We start from the raw sequence: 24,629 nt of genomic DNA on the forward strand, positions 1-24,629 counted from the left end.
TGTCGGTAGTTTTTATTTTATTGGCCTGAATAAGCAGAAAAAGACATGACACTATCAGTGAAAATCACAATCAAACAAATCTAACACTAAACTTGAAAGAAGTTTCAATCAGACAATCTTACTAAAACTCATTTAATCTATCTATAGTTTGCAAACCACATTTTATAAAAGTGAAAATTCTGTGTAGACTGAAATTGTATACGATCTTGCGCAACTATTTTGGCAACCTCTGTCATGTAGGTTTGATAGCACAGGATGCATTTAGAGATCAGTAAGCTTGATTCAACTAGCGTTGAAGACTTATTTCATATGCTATATTGATAATATGCTGTAACACACCCTTGTGTTAATGACCCTATCCAAAAATTACCTCAAAAATCACCAAATAGGTCATGGCTTGGTAAATGCCCACTTTTGCAGTTAGCAGTCCCTGAAAAACGGTTTTCTGTTATTACATGGTTTCTTTGACAAGACTATTCTACAGATCAAGTATCCCGTCTCTAAATGAGGTTTTCTTATTCACAATCTTTCTCGTTCTGACGGCACAACAAACACATCTCTTTCCCTCCCTACTTATACAACTATATCCCATAGTCCTGTTTCAATTGTCCCCTTTACATTTTACCCTGTCTTTGACATATTCTGATTTTGCCTCTCTTTGAGACAGCGTTTTAGTTCCAGATCTTCAGAAAGCTATCCCATGATCCTGTGCAGCAGGCCATCCCATCAGGTGTCACGCCGATACAGCTAACTCTGTTGTCATGACCAGACAACACTCCTGTAAAAGACAAACACTATTTTATTGCAGATATTTTTGCATCTGATATATATTTGTATGTGCTCCTGAAGTTCACATCCATCTTTGTATCTCTTTCCAGTGACTCACCCACTCTCTCCGCCTTAAGCGTGTCCCAGATGTTGCAGTTGAAGTCGTCGTACCCAGCGAGGAGGAGTCTTCCAGAGAGAGAGGGAGCGAGGGAAGTCACTCCGCACATGATGCTGGAGTCCTGGAACGTGATGAGCTCCTGGTCTGAACGCAGGTCGTACAGCTTGCAGGAAGCGTCGTCTGAACCTGTGATCACTGCATTGCCGTTGGGGAAAAACTGAAAATGACAGAGAGAAAAACGTATATATATAATATATTGCAAATCTCGCTGCCGCTATGCTAGGGTGTGCTATGTGGTGGCTGTAAGGAGTTTTGAGAGGTTGTTAGTGTGTTGCTATGCAGTTTCTAGGTGATTTCTAAGTTGTTGTTGCTTCCTGATCCAGGTCAAAAGATCCCACCCCGATGGCTGCATCTGAAACCGGATACTTACCTGCTATATAGTAAGCTAAAGAAAAAAAAAATATTCACAGTACTCATAAAAGTAGGCAGAAAGTACCCGGATGACGCTTTACTATCCCACGAGGCCACGGGAAAGGATTTGTGAATGCCGGTGAAGCGACGTAACTGACGCTGGTAGGTCACGTGATAAGGGCAGCATTGCAAATGTAGTATGTCCAGATTACATTCATACTACACACACTCATGCTATAGATAAGTAATTACTTATTCAAAATAAGTACCTACTAAAAAGAGTATGCGATTTTGGACGCAGCCTAAGGGGCAGTTTACACGTCACCGGTTTTCTGGTCAACTAAAACCGGAAAACTTTTTACACATTTTGGCCGTTCATTTACTCAACAGCGGCATTTTGGGGGACTGAAAATGCAAGCTTTTGAAAACGGGTTTCAAAGTGCACGTTTATGAAAACTATATTGTTAATGTCTCTGTGTGAACAAAAAAAAGAAGCGAATTTGTGAAAACAGTGACGTCATGAGCATACATTTTACTGTTCAGTCTCTAGGCGCATAGTTTTTCTTTACCAAGTGACATCGCCAACTACTAGCCTGGCAGCATAATACAGTGTTTTTAAGCGTTTTCACAGATCTGTGTGAACGGGGGTACTTTTGACAATGTCGTCAGTAGTGTAGGCGAAAAAATGCAAAGGAAAATATTTTTCAGCTTTTAGTACATCATTGAACCCTGAAGCAGCTAATTTAGGGTATGTTTACACGACACAAAATATTTTTTATACGTTTTATACGTGTAAATGTTTCTTTACACGACAACGGTGTCATAGGGGCCTGAAAACGCAAGCTTTTAAAAAATTATCCCTTTACTGTCTCCGTGTAAACATCATGCACATGCATATTACATGTTCACGCATGCAAGTTATGTGTTCACAAGGTGTTTCTTGACAAAATAACATCGCCAACTACTGGCCTGGCATGGATAATACAGCCTTTTTAGCAAATCCATGTGAGCGGGGATCGTTTTGACAACGTTGACGTCTGTTTTTAGTTCATTATTTTCGTTTAAACATACCCTAAATCTTCAGGAGCACTTGATAATTACAAACTGGTGTGTTGGATCTCTGCAGGTAGGTAGATCTCTAGGAACAGGATTGGGCATCCCTGCTCTAGAATATTTCTGGTCCCAAAAGATGGCTTGAGCCCCTTCCTCAATGTAAATCTATTGAATTTTTGCTCATTGTGTAAATGAGCAAAAAACTCCAACAAACTGCACAGTTTCATGAATCATTTATCTTTATAGTACCAACAGTGCGAGATAATCTTCATATCAACGTTAAATACATTGGTTTAGGGCAGTCGTTCCTCAATCAGGGGGCCTCAAGCTGACTTCAAATTGTTTGAAATAAGACAAAAAAAGCACTAAACAAAGATATTTCTTATTATAATTCACCCCCTCAAAGACTGTCTTTGTAGAACCAGCTGGACTCTCACTGTCTTTGAAAACCTATATATATGAGAGGTGGTCTAATTATAAATGTGTGATTTCTAGACCTGGAAAAGTCATGTAAATTAATAAAATAGAACTAAAACTATGAAAAATTTTTTCGCTGAGTGAAATAAAGCTGAAATAAAATAAAATATATACATTTTAAATATTAGATGAAAAACAATAAAATAAGTTTAATTTGAATAATTTAAAATGAATAAATATGAAAAAAAATAAAGCTAAATAGAAAAAAGAAAAAAAATGACAAGCATATAACAAAATTATACAATTTGAACTAAAACAAAAAAATATATATCTATATAAGTTAAATAACATTTTTTTAATAAATACTATAATATTATATATAATATTAAATGGCCATTTTTATAATGTGTACACATTTTTCTAGATATCAAACTAAAATATTTTAGTGGTGGAAACTGTTAGTAAACGACTTATCCAGTCAGCAATGGAGAGCCTTGGAGTCAAAAAGGTCTTACCCCAATGGCGTTGATGTCACTCTCATGGCCTCCAAAGGTCTGTCTGCACTGGCCGTCACGGATGTCCCACAGTTTGGCTGTGAAGTCACAAGCTCCTGAGATGAAAGTGTTGAAGTCAGGAGCAACACCCAGAGACATACAGTCTCCCAAATGTCCAGCGAAGACCGTCTTCTCTGTTCCTGTCTCAATGTCCCACAGAAGACTGGAGAAAGGTCAGAGCTCATGTTATTTAAGAAAGTAAGATGTGCTGATCTAAATACATCAATTGTAGCTAAATGTTCTTTGCTCTTTTAGTTTATAGCTCTTAGAAGTCTAAAGTGAATGTACCAGGTACAGTCTCCAGAGCTGGTGATGATCTCACTGTCGCTCAGGAAGCGGCAGCAGGACAAGTAACCTGATCAACACAAAATCATATTCATTAAAAAAACAGAGACTTAAAGACACAGCTAGCTGATGTAAAGCATCTCATGGGCTAGATATTGCTTGTGTGGATTGCTAACTGCTTCTTAAATCGCTCTGCATGAGAAGTCATTCTCACCTGTGTGTGCTGCGAGCTCACGCATGACCTTCACGTTACCATCTTTAGCCTTCAGGTTATAGATGGAGCACATGTTGTCAAGTCCTCCACATGCCACCATGTTTCCTGAAGGTGCGTACGAACATGTCATCACCCATGAGGACTTCAGGGGGATTGCATGCACCTAGACCACAATCAGAGACAATAGTTTGTTAATATTCTACAGATTCAGTTTTTTTTGGCAAATGGTTATATGTACATTGGGCCTCATTCATGAAAACTTCAGACTACTTTTCAATGATATGTATTCATCAATGTAATTTATTTTCAGATTTGACTAATTGGTTGAGCCCTGATGCTAACATGGCATTAAAAATTCAATAAACAAACAAACAAACTTATTGGTTAAATGGCTAGTTCACCCAGAAAGGTACTCTCCCTCATGTCATTCCAAGCCTGTATGCATTTCTTTTTTCTGCGAAACACACACACTCACAAATATTTTGAATGTTGGTAACCAAACAGTTTCGGTTCCCATGGATATCCATTGTATTTTTTATCCATATAATTGAAGTCAATGGGAACCAAAACGGCTTGGTTACGAACAGTCTTCAAACTAATTTCTTTTATGTTCCAGAGAACAAAGAAAGTCATAAAGGTTTAGAATGACATAAAGGTGAGTAAATAATAACATAATAAATTTGTTTGGCTGAACTATCCCTTTAACTAATTCATTTAGTTATTAATGGTAAATAGTGTTATCAAAATGCAGTGTCATCAGTTAGCTTAAAAGAACACAAAACGGCACAAACATACCGTACTAACAAACTATTTTGAAAATATGCTTTACATAATAATAAACTTTAAGAAATCAAAAGAAAAAATGATCAGAATGGTTTTGTGAACACTATACACAAAAATAAATTCTGCTCATGTTTCATGAATGAGGTCCAATATTTCACAATGGGAACTGTCTCTCATTTGAGACTTTATTTTTCATAATAGCTACGATTGTCATGTAATTGCATAATTTTACTACACTTTCCCACAAGTGTGCATTCATCAACTGTGAGATTTAAAGTCACAATTGAAAGATACAAAGGCGAGTCAATTGTGAGAAATAAAGTTGCAATAGCACTAAATAAAGTCAGAATGGCCTTGGTTTATTATAAATATGTCACATAATAACGCAGCTTCCATGTTTTCAAAAAGAACTGAAACCATCTCAGCCCTGCTTTCGTGCTTCATGTCATTTGAATGCGAGAGTCTCCTCCCTCTTGTACACAAATGTGACCACTGGCAGATACTGATTTTCTTAATACCAGAAACGATTTGCATTTAAATGTACGTGACAGCAGCTCCAAGTTAAAGCAACATATTATGTAATTTATTACATCTGTAACAATTTGTAATGATAGACTCAATGATTTTTAGCCTTTTTGAAGTTAAGTTCTAATATCAGACTGTGGAAAATTTTACTGAAAAACCTTTCAATACCTTATTGGTGGAGTAGCTGTCCCATACAATCAGTTTACCGTCTTGAGACGCACTGACACACAGTCTGAGAGAGCGAGAGAGAGAGAGAGAGAGAGAGAGAGAGAGAGAGAGAGAGAGAGAGAGAGAGAGACAAAACGAAACATCAGGTTAGAAATAAAAAATGTTAAGGGACCACAACAGTGTTATTTAGTAATATTTATTATTTAGTAATATTTAGAATTAGCTTTTATTTTTATTTTAGTAATTTTGTTATGTGCTTTTGTCATATTTGTATTTACCATGAATTTACTTTTGGATTTCAGTTTTAGTAATTTAAAACGCATAACGCATGAATACTAAAATCTTAAGATTTTGAAGGCTATATTAAATGCTTATGACATATTTTGTTGTATTATACTTATTTATGACCTAAACGAAATGCATACATGTAAATGTATGAAAAATAAAGGTTTAAAAAGCATTAATTCAGTGTTTATCTCAAGTGAATTTACTATCACACAAAAATCAGTATAAGCAAAAGATCTGATATTTGTCCAGGTATTGGTGCAGGATTCTAATTTCTAAGTCACTTAATCATGATTCAGACCAGCCTCGCTAATGTCAGAGATAAAGAGCCCACATCTTTTTACATGTATCCATCTGTTTATAATCATTTATAATTAATTTGACTTATCTTTGCCTAATTAAAGCGCAAGCCTATTAAAAATGACATATCAGTATCATGTAAATATGTGTATATCGATATCCTTGTAGACTAGTACATGTGGTACAGCCTGTGTTGCTTTTATTTGCATATATTATTGTTTACTTTGAGTCTGTCCCCCAGTGCATGGCATAGATTTTGGCCAGATGTCCTCTCAATGTCTTCCTGGTCTTTAGCTGGACACGTCCCACAACAGCTGTCCCCGCCACATGATCCTGCAGCGTGAGGTCCTGCACTGCTTTACGGGCCGCCTATAGAGCACAAGACATACAGATATTGCAGCTGATCTAGAACTGAGAATGAGTCAGTGACGTTCTGTAAAGTTACGTAAATGTAAGTGAAGTTATTTAGGGGTGGGACTATAGACACTAACAGTGATGTCATCCTTCAGGCTCTCCGCCTCTTTTCTCAGTTGCTCCATTTCACCCATGGCAACGGTTGTCAGGCACGATCACCCACAGACACAGACAGGAAGTGAGGTCAGTAGATCCAAGAGAATGCTGGGGAAAACTCCTAAATGTGAATATACATTTAATTGTTACAGTAATCATGACAGAGCAATTTATGTGACTGCTTGTGGGAAGAGCTTGTTGTTGTTGCTTTCACTGTGATTTATCTTCAGTTGCCCCTTCAAAAGCTATTTGCAATTCAAACTCCCTTCGACCTGGTTTGCAAATCCTCACAAATAAGGATGCATGCAAAATTTCACTTGTACCACCACAAACATGCAAGGGCGTAATGAGTCAGAGTCAAGCACACTGACGTACACCTGCTCTCATTTATTCAGATATTACACACATAGATAGTTTAGTTCGGAAATATATTATATACTGTATATCTACAGGGTAAGTTTTTAGGTAAGTCCAACTGCTCCCATGAAATAAAACGGTCTTAACAGTGTAACAATGATAAGTGTGACTCTATTGACACATTACAACTGCTTCAATTTGCTCTCAGAAACAATCTTTTTTTTTGCTGAAAACACAGTGATCTGAAATCCATGTCATATATTATTTAATGATGTTAAACTAACAGTATTGTCATCTATAATAATTGTGCCCTTCATTTTGGATGTCTAACCTCAGTTTGCTTTTATAATTAGTGTGCAGTCAGTCATCTTAATGAAAATATATTTTGCGAGTCATACCTCTTAAGTTTGAATATAATGTCTTACCTTACAAAAGAAGATTAATGCAAGCTATTTCCTTTTGTTGGATTCTTTTTTGAATCTTTGTGTATCTCCCGAGCTCTCATGACCAAATGACTTTTGCCTAAAATTTGTTTGAGAGGAGAAAGCGAGAGAACAAGGGTGTGGATGGGAGAGAGGTGGGCCGGTGGGAGGGAGCTGTCCTGTAAAGGACGTCAATAAATAGTCCCTGTTCTAGAACTAAAGGTGAACTTCATACCTGGAATTTTTGTATTTGACATCAGTGTGAATTAAACAGCTAGAAAATGTTATTACCAACAAGACCGTGAGCACCAAACGCCATAACCAGAAAGAGATAATGAGAGAGAGAGAGAGAGAAAGAGAGAGAGTTTAAATCCACACTGCTGAGATTTTAAGGGAGGCCTTTTGAATCAAATCTGCTCTCATCCGATTATTGACTGCTCTTTGCATCTGGATAAGAGCTACAGCAGAGATGGGGAGGGGGGGGAGATGGATAGAAACAGAGAGAGAGAGAGAAAGAAAAAACTAGGAATGGGTGTGAAAGTGTGGCCTAGCCGTCATTTGAATGATTACTTTGTTGAAAGAACAGTCTTCCATAATATTATTCAGTAATTTACAAACTTTTCAAGGTTAAAAAAGTCCTATAACTATTTATACAGAACCTAAAAATGATTAATAACGTATAGCTGATCATGTACATTCTTTATACTATGATTAACTATTAGGCCATTGGAAATTATTTAATTTGTTTAAAGCATTCTTTGTAATGTAGAGAAATTATTTTGTACCAATATCCGTTGTATTCAATAGCTTGCCTCTTCTGATATCTTAAAAAATATTTATACAGACTAAAAATGACAGACCAGCAAAAAAAGTCAGTATTTTTATGGATTTAAAGCATAAAACTGATTGACACTTATGTTACGGTTTGGTTCTGACCTGAAGTGGACATTTCTGAGTGGAATTCATTATCCTACTCTTAACTTTGCCATAATCATAAGTTAAAACTAAAGCGACAGCGAAACACCCAAAATATACCATTGAATAAGTGAAAAAAAAACTCCATCACTTACCCGTTCCTCTTGGATGTTTCTCCGCTCTATTTGTCTTTCTTATACCTTTCCAATTCTCTATCCACTTGCCTTTTCTCGGGACAGTGTTCATTCAGGTTTTCTGCTTTACGCACCTTCTGATCCCCCCCTCTCTCTCTCTCTCTCTGTAAACTCTGATGCTTTTGTGATGGCTAGATGAGGATTGGAGGGGATGAAGTGAGATCAGGGCTGAAAGGATAAAGCCTTGGATGGAGAGAGCGAGAGGGAGGGAAATCTGTTAGGAGAGGAGAGAACAGAGAGCAAAAGACAAGAGAAATAAATAGTGGAGAGAATCAGGTCATGGGGTCACATGACAAAAAAAAAAAAAAAAAAACAGGTGTGTGGAGGGCCAGGTGAGGGAACAGAGAGGAAATTTGACTTGTTGTCTTTTTCTATCTTTTTTTATTATTATTTTTTGTTCAGAGAATGCATATCCATCCATTTTCCCTGTTTAGAAAATAGCAATGCTGGCTAAGTTTGCTTTGAGATTAGAATAGAATAGTGCTCATATAAGGTTGAAAACCCCTACAATGAAAAAAGTATGGAACACATTTTTCCAGACCTGATCCTAAAGGCATTGGTGATACATCTCTAAACTCTGATCCCAGCACACCAACACTTTTTTAGTTAAGGGTCATGGCTAAAGAAGCCTATTAGTCACGAATGAGCAGGCAGAACATCTCACATGTCATCGTGATGCAAGGAAGCTGAAAACAGTAAATAATGGATCGGAGAGACATTTCTATGTATGGAATGATGAACGGTTTCAGATCACTGGGAGTTGGTGTTGCGTACACCTTGGAAACTGTTTCAAAGCGAGCGATATTTATACTTGGAGATGAGCGGAAGGCTACAGTATAATTAGGCACGAGGTACAATATGTTTTATTCCTGTAAATGCTATTGTAACAAAACGTAAAAAACTAATTGTTTTGGGAACAGAAATGGGTGAGGATGAATTCTGTGGCGCAAAAGAGCTTAAAAGCCTGTGAACATTTAAGGCTTTGCTTAAATCAATTTTAGTGTCCTGATTTAGAACAGACAAACTATCATTATCATAAATATAACTCGTCCTCCCCCACCTCACTGAGCCAGACAAAACATCACAGCATGGTGGATAAAATCATCACCCGATTTACCAAGGAGGGGGGGACAAAGCGACCCATGGGTGGAAAGGATTATATTCTATTAGGACAAAAGGGAATGGTTTACTTTCGCATGGATGAACATTGAGGAAAAGTTATGTGCAGCATTAGGTTCAGTGTCATGTAAAAAGCCCTTTGTTGTAATGTATAGTTATGTCGTGTGTATTCATATAGGATAGTCTCTCTCTCTGTCTGTCTGTGTGTGTGTGTGTGTGTGTAGGTGGGTCAGGTTTAGCCTACATCATGGGGAGCAAATGTCTCCACATGGATATTGGATCTTGAAAACAGCTAGATTGTGAAATCAGCCAAAATGTACACAAAGAAAACAGCTTATTAAACATGCAATATAGTGTTTTAATGAAAATGGAAAAAAAAAAAGTTTAGGGAGGTAAAGGGGAAACCAAACATCACTAGCACAATATAAAACAATAGAAGTTAATGGAAAGTCCCCACCATAAACAATGAAACTTCAGTTTTATGTTTGTACATTTTAGTTTCATTATATATATATATTTAAATCGATTTTTTATTTATTACTTACTTTTATATAGGTTAGTTCCTGCCCTTGAATTGGATTGGTCCAGAAGCTTTCCAATATCGGCAGAAGTAACCTCACGTATTGTTTAATATTTGGACATAGTAGTCATCAAGTGCTTTTCACATTGTTGTTGTGTAATTCCCAGTGAATTTTAGTGGTGGAAATTTTTTCAGAGAGGTTACTAGTGTTACCACTATACTGGAATCTCTAACTTCGATATACGATACCTTGAAAAATATCGATATTCGATATAATTTTCGATACCACTGGGGAAAACTGCCACAGGCTATACATATGAGATGATTAATAATCTGTAGCCTAACTTCTTTTAATAATTTGGGTAATTGTGTTGTAAAAGCTTACACACAGCACAAGGAGGCTTTATTTAAATCGTTGAACTAGATTTACAAAAAAAAGACAAGTAAACAGTCACAGTAATATCAACCGAAGCGAGTGAGAGTTTGACAATGTACAGCTTCACACAAACACCACAAGTTTATGTAGCCATTGTTGAGCGATTCTGCATCCGAGAGGACCCAGGCACTTGGCTAAAAATGGACACACTGTGAAAAACCTGCAGCTGTGAGAAATCCAGGTTAAACAAAATACTCTGGTAAGGCCTGGTTAAATGTATGAGAATGGAACATCAAACGTTTCATTATCACTATTAATATCCATGCTTTTCAGCACTGGACAAAATCCTGCATAACACCAACATGTTGTGTAATGTTATATGTTACCATGAGGGAGAAAGGGATTATTCATGAACGCATCTCAGTGATAGTCAAACGTCATATGGAAACAGGCCAGAAGGGTTTTAGGCATTTACCTAAGAGGTAAGTTCATACATCTGCATTGCTCTTAAACTCTTAACTGTTTTCCAGGCCTAAGGATCAGACACATAGGATCATATTAACACCTTTTGCGCCATTAGCCATTCTGCCCTCTATTTTACAGCACAATATAGGCTAGATTAACGCATACAGAGGATCAATGGCCGTCGTAAGTATGCAGGGGTCTGCTTGTTGGTGCATTAGAGGGGGTTCAGTGATATTAGGGTTTGGCTTTAATGGAAGGGCGTCATGTTGAAATGGGGAGTCGGGTATGAATGATTACATGATTTCTTGCCTGGATTATTATTCCATACTCTAAATGGGAGATTTGTAAGCTTCATAAACAAATGCACTCATTTATGAGGGATTATCTATAATCTCGCTCTCCGTCTCTCTCCCACTCCCTCCCTCTTTTTCTCTCTCTCACTTGTTCCATCAGTGCTAATGTGCCACACCTCCCCTCCTCCCTCGCGCCACTCACTTGTTTTACGTCGTCTAGATCTATTAAACACTTGAACCTTCTGGGGGTTTTTTTCTCTTGGTTTTGATTCTGTGAAACAATAATAAATTAATGATAAACGTGCAGACAATAATTTATTGCGTTGATCGATATGACAGTGGTTTAGTTTTATACTGACACCTAGTGGTGTGGATGCAGTTTCACGCAAAAAAAACCCCATTAGCCGACTCTCACCATGTAAAATAAATTAACGTTTATGTGGTTATGAATGTCTTGTGTGTATATAATTTATAATTTAAAAAATACGATTCATTTTTGATAAGTAAAAAAAAAAAAGAGGAAAAAATTTGGATGTCTTTAATAATGAATAAATAATAATTATAAAGAAGAATAAATTACTCCCTGAGTTACATAATTGCCGCTTCTTTATTCTTTGATTTAAAAAAAAACTAACCACAATCAAAACACAAGACATACTGAAACAAGGGTGCTCGAACACGAACACACACACACACACACACACACACACACACACACACACACACACACACACACACACACACACACACACACACACACACACACACACACGAAATGATAGGGTGAATAAGCAGCACGGCATTTCATGTGCATGGATGTCTATTTTCTGATTGGCTCATTCGTCTGTCATTCTTACAGTTCATCCCGTCTGCCTGTCACTCTATCTCTCTCTTTGCTTCTCTCTTTTCCTTGGCTTCTCCCACTGCGGGCAGATTTCAAGGCGCTCTCAGTATCACCCTTCTCCTCTTTTACACTCTGTCCATCAGCTGTCCATAAGGCTTCAGCTTCCTCACGTTCCTGAAATGAAGTTAAACATATAAATAAGTGGACATAACACCTTTCCTCTTTTAGCATCTCTTGAAGGTGCCATAACAGCCCCATACCATATCTCTGTGGAGCTTTTCGGTAGTGAACCAGAGTGCCAGTGCACATCGTCGACCCTCCGTTACTGCAGTAACACCGTGTGGGTTGACAGGTCCTGATGTAAATCCAACAAGTCGCCCACAGCTAGGCTTAACCTTTGCCTGAAAGAGAGAAAAAAAACACAGAACGTCTCAGGCAAATAATTGGGTCTCACATGTGAACACACAAATTTGGGAATGAAATCTGCGTAAAAAAATTTTTTGCGAGAAGTTATCCTGTGTATACAAGTAATCCACAAAATTATTAGTGAACGAGACTTTTTCTATGTTATTCATGAGATTATATTAAAGGGATAGTTCACCCAAAAATGTTAATTCTGTCATTGTTTACTCACTCTCAAGTTGTTCCAAACCTGTATAAATGTCTTTGTTCTGCTGAACACAAAGGAAGATTTTTTGGTAGAATGTTTGTAACCAAACAGATCTCGGGCCCCATTTACTTCCATAGTATTTTTTTCCTACTATTGCAGTCAACGGGGCCCGAGATCTGTTTGGTTACAAACATTCTACCAAAAATCTTCCTTTGTGTTCAGCAGAACAAAGACATTTATACTGGTTTGGAACAACTTGAGGGTAAATTACCTGTAAATATGGATCTGAATAAAATAAAAAAAAATTGTGAATATTGGGAAATTAATCTTACGGTGACTGTTTTGGTGTCTCGATCAGTGAAGAAGAAATCACCTCCTTCAAAATCATCATTCAGGTAAACAACTGCACTGTGAAGGCAACAAACAAACAAATCACAGTATGTACATAAAAGAAAAGTAAAAAAAAAACAGCAGGAACTATTAAATATATTTTAGGAATTTTCATTATTTTCCAGATGTTTCCTTTCTATTCAAATGAGGCTCATTATAGAATAAGCTGGATTCACAAAAGTCAGTGCTATTTACCTAATATAAGCAATGCTGCACAATTCTTCCCAACAGAAAGCTGGCAGTAAGGGACTTTTATTTAAATGTATCTATATAGCCTACTTTATATTGAACATTTCTAGCAGTTATTGTAGTCAATTGAAGTAGCTTGAATTTCTATTCTGAATTTTTAACCACACACCAGATTTCATCATCTGAATCTGGGTCTTCTGAATTAATTTTTTAGTAAATTCATTTATGCTAATGAAGGAAGCTATTAGCAAGCCTATTCGTTCTTAGTGAATTCCGTGTGTGTTTTGCCTACATCTACACATCTGTGCACCTGAGATCTCGATGAGTGAAAGCAGGAGCTTCTCTCCAGCACTGCCTGGTTTCTGGCTCCAGGATGCAGTTATCCACATGAACTGGGTGAGAAAGATCTGATCTCCCCTCTTGCTGTCCTTTGTACACACAAAGTCATATATGCACTGAGAAAGACGTTAAAATAATGGACCTCATTTATAAAACGTGCGTACGCACAGATTTGTTTATGTGTGAATAATTGTTCCTGTTAAAGCACTATAGTATACCTGGGATGGCGGAGCGGCACACCAAGTGTGTGTAAGCAAAGTAGAGAGAAGAGTGACTTCTGAAGTATGAGTCCATCAGAACTTTTACGGTCTCCCCGATCTCATGCAGGAGCCTGGCATCTGATTGGTTGACATGCCCATCCTGGGCCAACTGGAAAACAGATTTTTCTAGTATATTATCTACGACATTTGATGTGAGAATGTCTATAAGTTTATGAATCATTCTAGTATGTGTCATGAGTGAGTAATATTTCACCTTTAGTGCTCTGAGAACAGTCAAACCCTCAAACTTCTCGTGCGGCGTGTGAGGAGAACGTCGCCCCCGGTAGCCATCACCCACTGATGCGGCAATCTATTATCCACACATGCAGAATGTGAGGTGAGACTCTTTCAGCTGCTCTCTGCAACAGTAGTTCACGTGGCAGATTTTGAAATGATTATTTAAAGGCTCACGGCAGCCAGCTGCATCAAACGATCACATTCAGATTGGGATAAAACTCCATCCAACACCACACGGTTGGTCCCGTTCAGCCCCTGATCATCCATCGTGATTGTTACGCCAACCACAGGAACAGGACCACCTGAGTCAAATTTGATTGAAATTTTCAATAATTATATTACATTGCATATCATAAATATCATAAAATGATGGAAGGAACAGGGTGGACAGAAACAGTGCTTGTACCTGCATAAAATCCACTTTCATCCACTTCTTCCACTTTCTGGCCCTGCTTCAGTTTCTCATGAAGCTGCTCTTTCTCTGCTCTGAGAAGAAGAAAAGTTTGAAGCTGCCGGGAAATTCATCTCACCATTTCCTTTTTGTTATTTTTCTATTTCCCCGTCTCACCTCCAGGTTTCTCGCAGAGCTTCGGGCACAACCTCCTCGGGTGTCCACAGATCCTGATGAGGACAGAGAGTGAGTGAGACTGAGGCCTTTTTTGGCTAGTTTCAGAAAGGGGAACATAAGGTGAGAGGTGAAAGACAAAAAACTCCAACAATAGAAATGAGGCATATACCGGGTCACTGAATTTAAAGTCCAAGTTTGCCATCCCAAAGTACAGCAGTCTCTTCTCTTGCAAAGCTCTGCTGACATACTTGGCAATTTCCTTTGAGAAAAAAATGATAAAATAGCCATTTTAAAGTCTGTATTGATTTTGCTCATTGACTCATCCATCCATTCATCCATCAAACAGACACACACATCTATAAATGCAAACATTATACGGTACTTTCTACCCCATCTCCCATGTGTCATAGTTCCTCCAGCAATTCATTCATCATACCTGCAGAGGGCCTGTTTCCTGAGCCTCTGTGTCGCCCTCTAGAGTCTGAGAGTAGAGCTCCAGGTTACTAAGGGAGTCTGAATCTGTGGGGTAAAAGAGCAACAAGGAGCGCAGGGTCTCCACCGCCCCCTTCAGGTCACCAGCTGCGGGACACCAAAGAGTGGTAATAACAACAGTTTTTGGTTAATGAAATTTCTCAAACTTTTCAAACAGAATAGTATTTAGATTTTATTTTTAACTGAGGTACTCTAACTGTGACCGGGGCTTGAGAACAGTCAACACCACCAATTCACCAGTGTTGCTATTGTTAACTAAAACTATTCAAAATAGTTTTGGTTAAGTGAAATAAATCTGAAATAAAATATAAATAGTAGATGAAAAACTATAGAAATGTTGACTTATAACTAACCAAAATAAAAAAAGTTTAAGTACTAAAATTACTAAACTGAAATAAAAGTAAATTAAAGCTAAATATTATTATAAAAATTAAATTAAAAAATGGCAAAAGCACATAACAAAACTACTAAAAACTAAAAATTAAAACAAAAATAAAGGCTAAGTCAAAATATTATTAAATACTATAATAGTATATGAATAATAATAAAATAATTCTGCTATGCAAAATAAAAAATGTCTATACATGACACTGACAATGGTATTAAAATTGTATACAGATCATAAATTAGAAATAAGATAATAACAAAAAATAACAATAAATCAAATTTAATTCAAATTGAAAAAAGTTTATATTTTTAGTATTACAAATTCAAGTCGTGTCACATATCATGAGGGAACCACTGTGTTAATGTTTTACAATGATGTCCTTACATTAATATTTACTTTATTCAACCAAGTGCAATAAGAGTGCAAAAATGCCACTTTTTCAGCAGCGCTTCCGGAAGAATTTTTTATATTCGTTTCTCCCATAGGGATTTATTTAAAGTGTTTTAAGCTATGAACCAAGCCACGCAGCTACAAGGTCAATCACAACATTACAAAACTTTGATTTGAAGCAAAAAAGTATTGAGGGAAAGAACTACAATCCCATGAAGCATTGCAAAAAGCATAATCAAATTTAAAATGATGGAGAAATATAAAACTGCTCGTTTAAAAATGTTGATTTCAAAATTAAAATATTTTAAGTATTTTGAGACCATAGGGAGACATTTGTGGCCTGGGAGTGGGCGGAGCTAGCAATATGTTTTGGCTCTGATTGGTGTAATTTTCTATGCAGCATCATGGGTAATGTAGTTTTTCACCATGAATTCGGCTGTTACACACGATTATTTTAAAACTAAGTTCAAATAATGCGGGCTATCAGCTTCAACAGAAGAAAATACTATCGATTAACAACCTCATACCTCATAGTAAGGCTGTATTTAATGGTTTATGAGTTATCATTAAAAATCATGATTTACTTTTGGAACCTGACTGTTGCAATCGATTACTTTTTTGAAAAAGAAATAAACCAAAATACTGTTTATCTCCAAAAATAAACAGTGAAGCACAAAGAAGAAAAAATTATAATAAATATTTTTTTTAATAATTAAATAACAAAAACAATGGCATTCGTGTGTAAACACGAGCAGGAAATATCAGTGCTTGTCTCTAAATAACATCTGACCTATAAATGACATCTGACCTTTAAACTGTGCAATATGTAGATGCTCGAGCTGTAAGGGCAGAAAGTCCTCCAGAGCAGAAACCCTTCCAGGTCGCGTTGACACTAAGGTCACGCACATCTGTTTGCAAGACAGCAAGGAGAGAGAGAGGTCTGAAGAGACAGAGAAAGACTGAGTTTACTCAACTGTCATATAATAAACAAAATATGCCATGATGGTGCAACATATTATTTAAAATATTCTTTGCAAATAAGAGAGGAGTAACCAGTTTTACACTTCCTTGAAATGATTAGATGTTAACTACTAATAGTGGCTGCAATAACTTGATAAGACTTTGTAAATAAAAATCCTTTTTGACCTGCAGCTCTCTCGTAAACTCCCTGTGCAGTGTCTGGCTCCTCCGGAAGGACCCGTGGCGCCATCACACACTGAGCTCTGCACTCTTCCGTCTGCTTGAGCGTCTCATTCACACACTCCTTCCACTTCTTCACCGCCTTCGCCCAATCAGACGAGCTCTCAGCCAGAACGGCTGCATCATACATCTCCTAAACAATGTGAAAAAAAGAGGGTAGAGAAAGGGGTATACAGGACAGCTAATGTGGTTAATTTCATAACTTTTATCATTTTGTTTTCATAATAGTGGTTAGGAGAGAGAAAAAGAGACGAGTGAGGACAGTGAGGTGCAGAAGTATGTAATTTAGAAGAATTTATACACATATATCCAGCTCTTAAGACAAAAGACGGCCTGGTCAATGTGGGAAGAAACTGACAAAATAACAGCCTGCACAACACACTAGAAAAACTAAATAACGATTATGACTCACAACACTACTAACGGTCTTGTGAGCTGCTCAGATGCAATGCAATTTAAAAAATACAATAGATTCTTGGTGGTGGTGACATTGGTGGTGTTATTTTAGTTCAATAATCAACATACATAATGTATATTAACCGGAAAAGGTGTAGGCTTTCAGCTAAAGCCATAGCTTATTTTACCTACCCCTTTTTTCATTATAATTCTATTCTATTCTATTAAAGTTCACACCCACTGCTAAATTTAATCTATTCATAGTTTTAGTTATCAATAAAAACCCTGACTACTTTTCTCTTCTGTTGAACTCACCCAGTGTTGCTCCTGCTCTCTCTCTCTGTCCTGGAAGGATTCATCTTTCACTCCTATCATCCTCTTGTACTTCTCAATGTTGTTCCTCATCTCCAGGTGACTCGGATTGGCCACAAAGAATGTGTGAGCAGCTGAAGCTGCTTTGTCCATTTTATCCAACTGTACAGAGGGGGAAGAGACTTTAAACGTACAAAATTAAGAGCAGGGTTACTCAGACCTTTCCAGGTGTACTTAGGTAAAGTTGGTTTTATATTCGCACATTCACACTTTTTTGCTTAAAAAGTGTCTCAATAACATATGCAATAAAGCATATTTTTGCAAAATAAAAGCAGCTACATGATCTTTAGGACAAGGATGGTGAACTACAACATTTTCCACAATCGATCAAAATGGGCAAGTATTGTTTTAATGGCATACAAACTTGCGAATGTTCACTGAATGTCCAATGTAGTGCGGTGAACAAGATAGGGACCGTCTAAAAAGTTGTCTTTTTTTTCATTGTGTGCAAACAGACAACTACATTTTTGCAAACTACAGATGTACCAGCAAATATCTCTCACATTATGTGTTCTAATGCTATTGATTGTACTTTAGCGACAATAAAAAGTGCATTATAATGATTGTATTTAGGAAACCTGCCTCACTGTACATAATTTACATAAGTACTTTTTAGAATAAAATTACATTAATTCACCAAAGGGATTTTTTACTATCCGAAGGTTGTAGCATGTTCCCAGTGACCAGTCTGACTTACTACAGGTGATATTTTTTACAAAAACTCCCTTACTGTACGTACAGTTGACAAATATGTTTTTTTAAAAATTACAGTAATTCACAGTAAGTTTTTTTTCGTGTTCAAAAGGCTGTAGTGCTGTCCTACGGACCAGACTGACTTACTACAGGTGAAATTTTGACAATACCTCCCTTACTGTACAATTATCAAATATGTTTATGTAATAAACATATTATTACATATATTATTACATATTTTTATTGCATATGTTTGTGAAATAAACTGTAATTCACCTATAGTGATTTTTTTTAATATTCCAAAGGTTGTAGTACTTTCCTAGTGAAAGGACTGACTTACTACAGGTGAAATTGTGACAATACCTCGCTTACTGTACGTACAATTATCAAATATGTTAATGAAAGAATTACTGTAATTCACCGTAAGTATTTTTTCATGTTCCAAAGGTTGTAGTACTTTCCTAGTGACCAGACTGACTTACTACAGGTGACATTTTGACAATACCACCCTTACTGTACGTACAATTGACAAATATGTTAATGAAAAAATTACTGTAATTCACTGTAAGTATTTTTTCATGTTCCAAAGGTTGTAGTACTTTCCTAGTGACCAGACTGACTTACTACAGGTGAAATTGTGACAATACCTCGCTTACTGTACGTACAATTGACAAATATGTTTATGAAAGATTTACTGTAATTCACTGTAAGTATTTTTTCGTGTTTCAAAGGTTGTAGTACTTTCCTAGTGACCCGACTGACTTACTACAGGTCAAATTGTGACAATACCTTGCTTACTGTACGTACAATTATCAAATATGTTTATGAAATAATTACTGTAATTCACCGTAAGTATTTTTTCATGTTCCAAAGGTTGTAGTACTTTCCTAGTGACCAGACTGACTTACTACAGGTGACATTTTGACAATACCACCCTTACTGTACGTACAATTGACAAATATGTTAATGAAAAAATTACTGTAATTCACTGTAAGTATTTTTTCATGTTCCAAAGGTTGTAGTACTTTCCTAGTGACCAGACTGACTTACTACAGGTGAAATTGTGACAATACCTCGCTTACTGTACGTACAATTATCAAATATGTTTATGAAAGATTTACTGTAATTCACTGTAAGTATTTTTTCGTGTTTCAAAGGTTGTAGTACTTTCCTAGTGACCCGACTGACTTACTACAGGTCAAATTGTGACAATACCTTGCTTACTGTACGTACAATTATCAAATATGTTTATGAAATAATTACTGTAATTCACCGTAAGTATTTTTTCATGTTCCAAAGGTTGTAGTACTTTCCTAGTGACCCGACTGACTTACTACAGGTGACATTTTGACAATACCACCCTTACTGTACGTACAATTGACAAATAAGTTTATGAAAAAATTACTGTAATTCACTGTAAGTATTTTTTCGTGTTTCAAAGGTTGTAGTACTTTCCTAGTGACCAGACTGACTTACTACAGGTCAAATTGTGACAATACCACCCTTACTGTACGTACAATTGACAAATAAGTTTATGAAAAAATTACTGTAATTCACTGTAAGTATTTTTTCGTGTTTCAAAGGTTGTAGTACTTTCCTAGTGACCAGGCTGACTTACTACAGGTCAAATTGACAATACCTCCCTTACTGTACAATCATCAAATATGTTTATGTAATACACATTATTACATGTTTATTACATATGTTTATGTAATAAACTGTAATTCACCTATAATGTTTTTTTTTTATATTCCAAAGGTTGTAGTACTTTCCTAGTGATTAGACTGACTTACTACAGTTTAAATATTGCCAATATCTGCCTTACTGTAAGTACAGTACATACATATTATTATGAAAAATTACTGTAATTTCAGCTTGTTCCACGTTCCAAAGGTTATAGTATGTTCCTAGTGATCACTCTACTCAATTCATTTTGATAAATGTTTTTGATAAAAGTAAGTATTAGAACTGCTGTTCCTTGTACAACACATTTCTTTCATTGATTAAAATAAAGGTAAAGATTTTAGCTTAATCATAGCAACACCCTTAGTGTAATGATTCAAGTTTAGTTTTTGTTAGTCCCGAAGAAGTGGATTCTAGAATCCACTGCTGCTTCAATGTATATCTAATGAGTGATTTTAATCAAGGTATTAATCAATATTTTTCCTTCTAAATATCAAATGAGTTGAATGACTTCTCTAGGCTTATGAGATTTTACTTTGTTATAGAAATTACCAGTGTGATTATCGAAAATGTTATTTAATGTATCCTTTAAATGTCTGTATTTGATATCTGAGGTGTGACTGAAGGGTCTGGCCCATGCCAGGAATGCAGTAACAGTGCTTGCTCTTTAACAGGTGTTACTACATCCATCTGCTTTTCTAGGGTACCCTGATAGCAATGGTCTCAGCAGGGGTCATTGAAGTCTATAGTTGAGAGACCATTTCTTAGTTAAAGTCTTTACTTTACAGTTGATTTAAAGTGTGAGAGAAAGAACATGTTATCTTGATGTTTTGAGAAAACTCTCCTGTTTATTGTTAAAGCTTGGCCAAATCCAATCTTGAAGAAACTGTGTCTGTGTGTGTTAGTATTCTTGGTTACAGGTTAAGGAACAAGTGGAAATATAGCTGCCAGCAGCGATACGGGGCCAAGCCCCTGAAGCAGCAGCAAGAGCAGGAAGAGTAAAAACAATAAAATACAATAAAAAATACAGATTTTCCTGACTCTCATCTCATTGCGCCACTGGGAAGTTGTGTTTTTGTGCATAAGGTCCATACTTCAAGTGAGAAGCAACTCAAAATTATAAATTTTTATATACATTTGCTGCATGTTGGTATTTATTGAGTTCCTTCACATATAGACACCATATCTGGAAAAGAAGCAACTTTTCCACCACTTAAGGCCACAGCACCTCTTGCGGTCTGGGCATGTGCCACACGGGATTCGAACCCACGACCGGAATGGTTCGGGGCTCGTGATACGTGGTTTAGCAGCTTGTGCCACTCAGTTGACACTGTCTTACTAAACTGCCGAAGAGAGGCTTCAGTGTAAGAATGAGAACACAAAAGCATGTTAACCAGATTAGCAAGCTAAATTAGCTTAATGCTAATGTAGCTTATGGTTAGCCTGAATGTTTGTGTACTGTATGTACAGTAAGGGAGTTATTGGCAAAATTTCACCTGTAGTAAGTCAGTCAGGTCATTAGGAAAGCACTACGCCCTTAGGAACACGAAAAAATACTTTAGGTGAATTACAGTAATTTTTCATAAACATTTGTCAATTGTACGTACAGTAAGGGTGGTATTGTCACAATTTGACCTGTAGTAAGTCAGTCTGGTCACTAGGAAAGTACTACAACCTTTGAAACACGAAAAAGTACTTACAACGAATTACAGTAATTTTTTCATAAACATATTTGTCAATTGTACGTACAGTAAGGGTGGTATTGTCACAATTTGATCTGTAGTAAGTCAGTCTGGTCACTAGGAAAGTACTACAACCTTTGAAATGCGAAAAAATACTTACAGCAAATTACAGTAATTTTTTCATAAACATATTTGTCAATTGTACGTACAGTAAGGGTGGTATTGTCACAATTTGACCTGTAGTAAGTCAGTCTGGTCACTAGGAAAGTACTACAACATTTGAAACACGAAAAAGTACTTACAACGAATTACAGTAATTTTTTCATAAACATATTTGTCAATTGTACGTACAGTAAGGGTGGTATTGTCACAATTTGATCTGTAGTAAGTCAGTCTGGTCACTAGGAAAGTACTACAACCTTTGAAACGCGAAAAAATACTTACAGCGAATTACAGTAATTTTTTCATAAACATATTTGTCAATTGTACGTACAGTAAGGGTGGTATTGTCACAATTTGATCTGTAGTAAGTCAGTCTGGTCACTAGGAAAGTACTACAACCTTTGAAACGCGAAAAAATACTTACAGCGAATTACAGTAATTTTTTCATAAACATATTTGTCAATTGTACGTACAGTAAGGGTGGTATTGTCACAATTTGACCTGTAGTAAGTCAGTCTGGTCACTAGGAAAGTACTACAACCTTTGGAACATGAAAAAATCCATTTGGTGAATTACTGTAAGTTTTACATAAAAATATTTGCGTACTGTATGTAGAATACACAAAAGTAAACTAAAGCAGTCTAGGTGAATACGCATCAAATATCAAACCTAAAACTATGTTTACCCTGTTTGGCAACTTTTTTTTTGAAAACTTGACTATGTTCGTGGCGCTGTCCACGTATGTGGTACTGAAGGTCATGATCCAGTCTGCACCTTGGGTAAATTTGGTTTTATATTCATATATTCACCGAGATATTCAATATCTCGTGAGCTGAATATTGTTCCTACACAAATAACATTGTTTCAATATTTTAATCTTCATCAAAACGAGCTTTCCTTCAGGTTTGCACTTTGCAGATGGTCCCTTCTTAGAAGCCTGCGCATAGAGATCAATGTATTTTGTCCACTGCGAAGGAAAGATCGTTTTGAGGAAAAATAGGTTGTAGCTTCTGGTGTTATATGTGTAGTTATATGTGATAGGTGTTTTGTGTAGCAACAACGTTTAGTTCACGAGTTATTGAACGCGGAAGTCCGCGAATGTGCGAATATGCGAATATAAAACCAACTTTACCTAAGTTCCAGGTGTTATGATAAACGTATCTTATTATCATTAGCCTGATTTTATATAATCTTTATAATTACTGATTTTACCTTATAGTAGGTGACTTGCAGGTAGTTGTAAGGGTTGCGTGTTCCAAATTCATACTCGATGTCTGAAGATACTGGGAGGAGAGCAGCAGGAGAAACACTTCGACCCATGCAGAACCTCACACACTCGGCCCGCACCTGGATCCAGTCTAGCACCCCCAGGTCCCAGAGACTACCATCCGCTGTGTCTACACACACATTAACATGCAATCAACAGTAGCCTACAACTCGTGGAAAACTCCAGACTCCAGTTTGCAGGGCATGTTTTGAATTGATGCATTAGTTGGACTGTGTTTCAAGCACTGTAATTGAATGAGTTAAGCTACTCCAGATCATTGAAACACACACACACTGTGATGGAGATACGCCAAACACATTTTGTCAATCTGTACACAAAGTTAAGTTACCTAGTTTGGAGACTTTGTCATCTCCTGCTGTTAAACACTCGTCGTGACATTTTCGTCTGGTCCGCAGGAGCATGTCTCGCGTGGAAATGGATTTCTCCAGAAACTCCGCCGCGCGCTCCCAATCCTCCCTAAAATACGCCCGAACCCCGCGGTAATAGAGCTCATCGTAAGGGGATAAAAGTCCCGATGAACTCTCTGAAGATAGTCTACTGCCTGCAGTTATAGATACATAGTTGAGAATGAAGAGGAACGCCACGTATACAAGGCTTGTGTTTGAGTGTAGCGCCATAATGCAGGGACTGCGACTGGGATGAAGGGAGGTCCCACAGAGGAATGAGGGGAATAACTTTTACGTGCCTGCTGGCAAGAAATATAGGTACAGCGCGAAAGAGGAAACGTGTGTCTGTGTGACACATTTGCTTATACATTTTTTATAAATATTGGTGCATTATTATTTTGTGTTTACATTCATTCACTTAATGTTGTAAATTATTACGAAGTTTAAGCTACTAAAAAAGTTTTAACTGGAAAGGTAAGGTTAGGGTTAATCTAATTACCTAAAAACCGGTCTGTGGTACGTTTTTAATATGCAGACCTTATATACTGTCTATGTTTAAGACAAACATGATCAAATTCATCAATCAACACCATTGCTGACTCTGAGTATTTCTCCTTAATTCCAATTGGTACTCATTGCAGAGTCAAATGACGACCAGCTCTAGACATAAGCTTCACCCATTTTCTCTGGAGTGAGCAGTTTCTCATCAGCCATCGGATATGGCGAACATGGTTTAGTTTAGCATCATGCACCCCTGTAGAACGCAGGGCCTGCCTGTATAATTCACTCTTCCTCTTCTTATGAATCAGTTTCTGGTTCAAACATATGGCTGAATTAAACCAATATTTCCACATGCCATTGTGTAGCGTTTAATACAGTTGACCGAGTGGATCAGGTAGTCCATGCTGGTGTGACTGTGACTGAGTGGAGGCGGGAAATAATTGGCATATTCATGGACCACGTGTACTATTTGTAATTAATTTAAATGAATAAACAATTTTTTTATTT

General features: G+C 36.9%; 2 protein-coding genes across 6 annotated transcripts; both read right to left on the reverse strand.

Moving 5' to 3' along the window:
• Positions 1 to 8,493, reverse strand: gnb3a (guanine nucleotide binding protein (G protein), beta polypeptide 3a). Of its 5 annotated transcripts, XM_079627112.1 has the most exons (11): positions 8,241 to 8,382; positions 7,406 to 7,628; positions 7,174 to 7,270; positions 6,373 to 6,499; positions 6,105 to 6,250; positions 5,297 to 5,360; positions 3,821 to 3,983; positions 3,610 to 3,676; positions 3,283 to 3,484; positions 887 to 1,103; positions 2 to 778 (listed from the first exon to the last, which is right to left on the reverse strand). In XM_079627112.1, exons 4-11 carry the CDS (start codon positions 6,427 to 6,429, stop codon positions 672 to 674), a joined length of 1,023 nt encoding a protein of 340 aa, XP_079483238.1. In that variant the 5' UTR covers positions 6,430 to 6,499; positions 7,174 to 7,270; positions 7,406 to 7,628; positions 8,241 to 8,382; the 3' UTR covers positions 2 to 671. The 5 variants fall into 5 exon arrangements, with proteins under 5 accessions (XP_079483236.1, XP_079483238.1, XP_079483237.1 ...); XM_079627111.1 differs by having other exon boundaries at positions 7,174 to 7,628; positions 8,241 to 8,387; XM_079627109.1 differs by having other exon boundaries at positions 6,373 to 6,512; positions 7,174 to 7,628; positions 8,241 to 8,347.
• On the reverse strand, positions 8,363 to 23,974 carry p3h3 (prolyl 3-hydroxylase 3). The gene is made up of 17 exons (XM_079627108.1): positions 23,564 to 23,974; positions 23,160 to 23,344; positions 17,671 to 17,829; positions 16,906 to 17,092; positions 16,568 to 16,699; positions 14,926 to 15,068; positions 14,659 to 14,748; positions 14,490 to 14,542; positions 14,328 to 14,407; positions 14,096 to 14,223; positions 13,899 to 13,994; positions 13,643 to 13,793; positions 13,396 to 13,513; positions 12,839 to 12,914; positions 12,157 to 12,297; positions 11,910 to 12,070; positions 8,363 to 8,493 (listed from the first exon to the last, which is right to left on the reverse strand). The coding sequence occupies exons 1-17, from the start codon at positions 23,850 to 23,852 to the stop codon at positions 8,442 to 8,444; spliced, it is 2,241 nt and encodes a 746-aa protein (XP_079483234.1). The 5' UTR covers positions 23,853 to 23,974; the 3' UTR covers positions 8,363 to 8,441.
• Positions 23,975 to 24,629: the final 655 nt, after the last annotated feature.

This window comes from Phoxinus phoxinus (assembly GCF_949152265.1).
Source record: "Phoxinus phoxinus genome assembly, chromosome: 10".
NCBI lineage: Eukaryota > Metazoa > Chordata > Actinopteri > Cypriniformes > Leuciscidae > Phoxinus > Phoxinus phoxinus.

Excerpts from the sequence above, each read along its gene's own strand:
- gnb3a (XM_079627110.1), bottom strand. The coding sequence starts at position 6,429 with ATGGGTGAAATGGAGCAACTGAGAAAAGAGGCGGAGAGCCTGAAGGAT. Across the intron at positions 3,984-5,296 it reads ACAGCTACTCCACCAATAAG|GTGCATGCAATCCCCCTGAA; the intron begins GTATTGAAAGGT and ends ATTGTGGTCTAG. Across the intron at positions 3,485-3,609 it reads AGCTCTGGAGACTGTACCTG|TCTTCTGTGGGACATTGAGA; the intron begins GTACATTCACTT and ends ACCTTTCTCCAG.
- p3h3 (XM_079627108.1), bottom strand. The coding sequence starts at position 23,852 with ATGGCGCTACACTCAAACACAAGCCTTGTATACGTGGCGTTCCTCTTC. Across the intron at positions 14,749-14,925 it reads AGGAAACAGGCCCTCTGCAG|GAAATTGCCAAGTATGTCAG; the intron begins GTATGATGAATG and ends TTTTTCTCAAAG. Across the intron at positions 12,915-13,395 it reads TTCACTCATCGAGATCTCAG|TGCAGTTGTTTACCTGAATG; the intron begins GTGCACAGATGT and ends TTGCCTTCACAG.